Source organism: Ostrinia nubilalis, chromosome 12, assembly GCF_963855985.1.
Source record: "Ostrinia nubilalis chromosome 12, ilOstNubi1.1, whole genome shotgun sequence".
NCBI classification, from domain to species: Eukaryota; Metazoa; Arthropoda; class Insecta; order Lepidoptera; family Crambidae; genus Ostrinia; species Ostrinia nubilalis.
The window spans coordinates 2,102,376-2,108,531 of record NC_087099.1 but is presented as its reverse complement, the minus strand read 5'-3'; the positions used below and the strand labels follow the sequence as shown (position 1 = coordinate 2,108,531).

General features: G+C 36.7%; 1 protein-coding gene across 1 annotated transcript; it reads left to right on the top strand.

Annotated features, from left to right (window-relative positions):
- The first annotated feature begins 4,588 nt into the window (after positions 1-4,588).
- On the top strand, positions 4,589-5,929 carry LOC135076456 (uncharacterized). The gene has a single exon (XM_063970921.1). The coding sequence runs from the start codon at positions 4,616-4,618 to the stop codon at positions 5,786-5,788; it is 1,173 nt and encodes a 390-aa protein (XP_063826991.1). The 5' UTR covers positions 4,589-4,615; the 3' UTR covers positions 5,789-5,929.
- The last annotated feature ends 227 nt before the right edge of the window (positions 5,930-6,156 follow it).

Sequence of the window (6,156 nt, the reverse complement as noted above, 5' to 3'; positions counted from 1 at the left end):
TTGACCGTAACTTTAACGATAACCGGTGTTTTTTGTATGGAGTTTGACAGATTTTTGACGTTTGTCAAAGTTAAAGTAAGATGGTGCAACCTAGCCTAAGAATCATCGCTCGTCGCTCGTTTCAAATGCCGGAAGTATAGTACTTTCATATTGTTACTAATTGGTTAATTGGTCCAGTCAAATATTGAATTTTGGCATTACTCGTAGATCAAATCATAATAATTATTTTTCTATTTCCTGCTTCCTGCCTTTCTACAATTTCCCATGTTTTATTCTTCTCTAAAGATTCTTTTTCTTCATCAAAATTATTTTGTGTCGAGCCCGAACCCTGCAACAATTTTAACCCTTAGTTCGGCCCTAGGAGTTTTTTTGTAGCTAAGTTACAAGGAGTATACACGTGCGATAAAGGCTAACTAAATCATAAAAGTACTGTTCACTTTATAAATGATGATCCAAAAAGTAACGTCTGTGTTTTTAAAAAACACGATTGAAGTGAGATTCCGAAAATCATGTTATATTTATAAGACTACGAATTTGTATGGCTTGTTCGAAGAAATCTTAAGACATTTATTTTGAATGAAACAGCTTACTGTACCGAAGGTTATGCCAAAAATAATAAATCACAAAGTTGCTGAAATGTTTCGTGGAATTTTGTTCACTTCACCTTATAATTAGACCAATATTATGTAATATCTCCCAAGTAGCCATCTACACTAAAATATATTCAGGTCCATAATTGTTTCAAACTTTAAATAACCAATCGAAGGTTTAAGTTTTTAAAACGAATCGAATTTTCGTTTGTTTGTTAAAGTAACAATTAAAGTCTTCTTAGTCAGGTGGGCTGCAAATATTTATTTCAGCATTTACTTAGAAAGAAGGAAGAACTTAAAAGTTAGACATTGATGGTGAATTCAAATGCAAATTCAAAACGCTTATTACATGTCACATTACAATTTATATGTTGTTGCAAAATGGAGGTATAAAAAAGGCCATTAGACTCAAGAATATGGGGTTACTTACGTAGTGCCTATCAACTACTACTAGAATAAGTAGATCATTATTCTAATTACACGTAGGTAAATACCTACTGCCTTAAAACAAAACTGTCGCTCGCCGATACTGGACCTTATAGTTAGTACAACCTTTGTGCTTCGAAATAGGCTTAAAGAGTTAACGTGAATAATCCCGCTCTCAGAAAGATGCGATTTATTTCTGAATCCGATCAAACGCCTTAACTGGGCTGAAAATAAGATTTAGAGCCTAGGGTTGCCTAGTCTAGGTTACATTATACATTGTATGATCAGGCTACAATATGCAAGATGTATGCACTAGTAGAGGTCCCAGCCCGTAGGCTTCTGACTTAGCGAGATCAACTTATGCTACAGTAATCTGGTGGGTATGTGCAAAACATTTCCCGTCATACAATAGGCTACTCATAGAACAGACTTGGCGCTCTGATGAAATTCTCCTTTATTTTAAGTTACCACAATACGGGTTTTCAGAATATGTGCAGAGCTGTATTTAGAATAAACGAAATACCTATTTAAGTTAAGGAATAAGAAAATAAATGAATTTGAAACTTTTTTAAGTGAATTCCTCGTATGTGTTACTTATTTATTGCTAGAAATTAAGTAACTGTCTTTGAGTGGATTTCATTTCATTTGTGGGTGTTTTAGAGGCCTACAAATTATGCCACAAAACCTAATTTTAGAATTTTTTGTATAATGAACATCAAGAAAAAAGTTTGTAACAGCCCTAGGAACACTTAGTGAACGGTTTTCACGATCGATTCGGCAGGGCCGGCTGTTGGCTGCACCGTTCATACAACAATAATGTCGACCAATTTGTAGGTAGAGCTCCCGTAGGCGCCATAAGTTCCAAATGACCAGTATGGGGAAAATGAATTCGTGTTTCCATTAAATGCCTTATTAACTGCTGTAATAATACCTACTTTAAAGTAAGTTGATGTGATTTCATGTTGCCGTCTGTCTTTTAATTTACTAAGGCCCGATTCGACCAAACTTTTATCCGAGAATAACTCCTGCCTGGTATAACTGGTACATTGACAGTTTCAGTATGGGAAATATGTCAAAACTGACGATTTTTTCTGAGACTAATATTTACTCTTGTTTGGTCGAATCCACCCTAAGACCCATAAAACAAAGTACAGTCAGAATTAGGAAAACACGTATGTATAAATTATTTCTTCTTCAAATTAAACCAGATGTGATTTGGTTGCAGTTTCTTTTTCATTATAAAAAATCCTAAGGCACTACTATGTCAACGCATTCAGTAGATTGCGGGAAAGCAAGATCGCTGTGAAAATCCGTGAGAGATTCGTTTGGCATTTGGCTGAAACGAAAACGACAAGTTTAATAACATTATTCTAAGTTTAGCTTGTCACAAATGACATGGGAACTTGAACTTATTATTTTCAGTCTGCTTGTGACCATGGATGTAGCGACGTAGCCAAAACGTCAAGCTGCAATACTAATGTAACTAAATACATAAAAAAATTTCGCGTTGAGACCCGCGTTTCTCTATTTTAATTGATATTCTTTCATTTCAACATAGATAACTTGGGAAAAACACTTCTTTGCTTAACGTAAGTATCCATTTAAAACTATTATTTCCCCACGACGCCTGCAAAACGTTTGATCGCTGTAACCTAAAACAAAGGGTTCCCAAGGGTTCCCAACCGTCTCCCACCCATTTCCTCGGTAATCCACACCAAGGTCAACCCCTATAACCGTCGGTTTGTGTTGGCGTCTCAACGTCGTCCACCATTAGAATGGTGGGAAAATCCATTTATTTACTCAGCTGGGACCCGGTTAGGGAGAGGCTTTTAAGGAATACCTAGTGTGTTTATAAGCTCATTAGGTAGAGAAATTCATTTGTAAAGGGTCTTTTAAAGGTTGTACATTCAATTTTACTTACGAGTAAAATACGAAATGTCATAGAATATACTTTTAAATTAGTTTCTGATCATCTAGGTAATCACTTTTTTTATTCAGAACAAGTCTTATTGGCTACAATCACAACTGATGTTAAGAGAGATGCAGTCTCGGATGGTAAACATACCTGCTCTGTAAGACTAATCATAGAAAATATTTTATATCCATTTTTAAGTAACTTTTGAGCGAACATAGAACAGGCGAAACATAGTGAGACTATCACAACGTAATATCTGTAAACACCATGTTTCACAAAAAAATATTTTGAATTTGAATTTGACAGTTAAATATTTTTATGCAAAACAGGGCAGGTAACCTATATTTGACTGAAATTACACCTGATGTTAAGTTAGATGCGGTCTCAGATGATACCTGCCCTGTAACTGCCTATTCACTCTCGTCTTGAAGTCTATACATAGTATTACCGTGTCTATGGTGTCTTAAGTAATTAGAATAATTACTATTTTGCAACAAAAATTAACAGTCTGATGTGCTGTTGACTGTATCTCCATGGTTTAGAGTAACTTAATGGTTCGTGAAGACAAATGATTTGGGAAGGCATGATTACTTGTCTCTTTGATTCATTAGTTTGATAGCGCTTCGAAGATGACAACACCTGGTGATCTGCAATGTATTTATATTAAAAATAGCAGCCGCCCGCGACTTCGTACGCGTGGATCCCGTTTTACCCCCTTAGGGGTGAAGTTTCGTAAAATCCTTTCTTAGCAGATAACCTACGTCATAACATCTACCTGCATGCCAAATTTCAGCCCGATCCGTTCAGTGGTTTGGGCTGTGCGTTGATAGCTCACTATGTCAGTCAGTCAGTCACTTTTGAGTTATATACATTTAGATAAACAGGATAACTAATTGGACCAGACGGTCAGTTTTACGATTTTACTGAATTTCTTAATTGCTAATTTCTTAGGTACAGTCTGCGTCAAATAGTTCGTGATACTCAAAGTGGCCAAAAAGTAGACAGCACAACCTTATTCTAATTGTAACAAAGACGTATTGCAAACTCTTTGGCTACTTTGTGTGTCACGAAATATTTGAGGCTGACTGTTCCTACTGACCGTTGTTGTAGAGGTAGAGAGTTATTATAAATGCAAAGATTTTGTTTGTATTAAAACTGCTAATGTATTATTAAATTGTTTTTATTTACATAAGATCTAGACACGTGTCAAAGAAAAGTAGGTCATTGTATTATGACATTGTAATACTTATTTAATGCCGTTGATAACTTACTTGTGGAGACCTCTTGATAACCGATATTGAAAACATACGGGCTTGTAATTAGTCCCGTCCCGACCACGAATTATAGCCCCGAAAGTTTAATCTAGTTTTAAAATGCTTTCTCAGTATTTAAATTTTCAATTGATTTTTGAATTTCAAGTCAAAAACAAATTCTAGTGAGAATTTAACAGAGAACTAGGAAATACCAATTTTTCGTGAGTGACTAAGCTTGGGTAATTCATTTGTAATGCTACATCGTCATACAAGGCGAGCGAGTTTTGGTGCAACTGACTCAATTATCATTTTGTATATTCTGGAAAATTTATGCAAAACTAATTTATTTTAGTTGTTGTTTAGTATGGTTGTAATATAGATTGGATACTTTAGTGTGCAGTGAGCTTTCAACTAAGTTACAAGATCGCAAGATGATTAAAATAGCGACTTTAATTTTATCCGCGTTTTTATCAGCGGGCTCAGTTAATGGAACATTTAATTTTGTTGCCCGTGACGAACTGTATAAATACACCAGAGTAGCTACAAGTACCGACGGAGAACCCTGTTTAGGAGGCTGCTCACCAATCACCAAAGAGTGTGTGGTGAACTGGAGATGGACCAAAAAACCATGTGTCACCGAAAACCGACCAGCTCCAATATTCTTCACCGCCCGATCTAGAGACCCGAGCAACAATCAATGTTGGGGCAACTGTGGCAAATTCGGCAACATCTACGAGTGGTGTGTGACATCAGCTAATAACGAATGGGATTTCTGCAGTTCAAAGGTCAGAGGAACAACCACTCCCACGGGAAGAAGCCTCGTCGATACTTATACAGCAAGAAGCAAATTGTGTCAAAGCAGCTGCGATTATGATCCCAAATCTGGTTATACCTGCTATTTTAGATCCAAACTCTGGGCTCATTGCGCTAAACAAGCCATAACTCGAGTACCCACTCTACCGCTGGATTTCAAAACTGGACCATCTGACAAAAGAAGCTGTAAGGCGTTTATGAACAACTTGATTAAAGAATCATTCAACGCGAGTAATTTTGAAACAGCGCATGCCTCTGACGGGTACATCCAAGACGTGGCCAATGAAATTGAAACCGCTATCAAAGGTGCAGCAGATACAGGTGTTTTCGTTTCAAACAATAAAAAATTTGACCCTGTATACAGTTACACGATGGCTAATGTTATTCTAGCAAATGGAAGTAGCGTGCCAGTTACGGCTGTAATACGTGCAAAGGTAACTAGTAAGACGATAAAGAAACTTGAAAATTTGTTAGATCTGAGATCTAGTTTTCCTGACAATCTCGAGGACCTTTCTGATTGGAGTATTATTGGTTATGAACTTGGTGGTTCTAGTGACAGTTATAACGTTGTTCCTCAGTCGTCTGGTTTTACTCATGAGTGGCTTTTGGTAGAAGAAGCTATAAAAGAGTGGACAAGTGATACTAATGGGTCAGTAGATATGCTCATTGTAGTTTTCTATAGGGATGTGCAGTCAATTATTCCGAAAGCATTTGGTGTGGTTTTATCATTTAACAACCCGGACGGTACTCCTTTTGTCTCGTGTAAGGATACTATTTATTGGAATAACTAAACTATTATATGAGATTAATATTGATGTATTTTTTGTACTCATGGCGTTATTCAAAATAATCTGATTTCATTTTTGCACTAATTTGATACCTTTTGTGGCGTAAAATACCTAGTTTTAATAAACATAAGATATTTAATTAAACTAACTTCTACTTTATTTCCATCCAACGCCTGCCCGTCTCTCCCGAGCAAACTCGCCTGAACGCAAAACGTTGCCTTTAAACAATTAAGCGGTGTACATATTCAATACTGGCATTAGCATTCGTCCAAGACTAATATAAGGATCGCAGACGGTGTGTCCGGCCGTGCTGCGGTCGCCTGCACTCATGAATATTCTCCGGGTAATGCGCGTTTAATACCAGGTGGGAA

Excerpts from the sequence above, each read along its gene's own strand:
- LOC135076456 (XM_063970921.1), top strand. The coding sequence starts at position 4,616 with ATGATTAAAATAGCGACTTTAATTTTATCCGCGTTTTTATCAGCGGGC.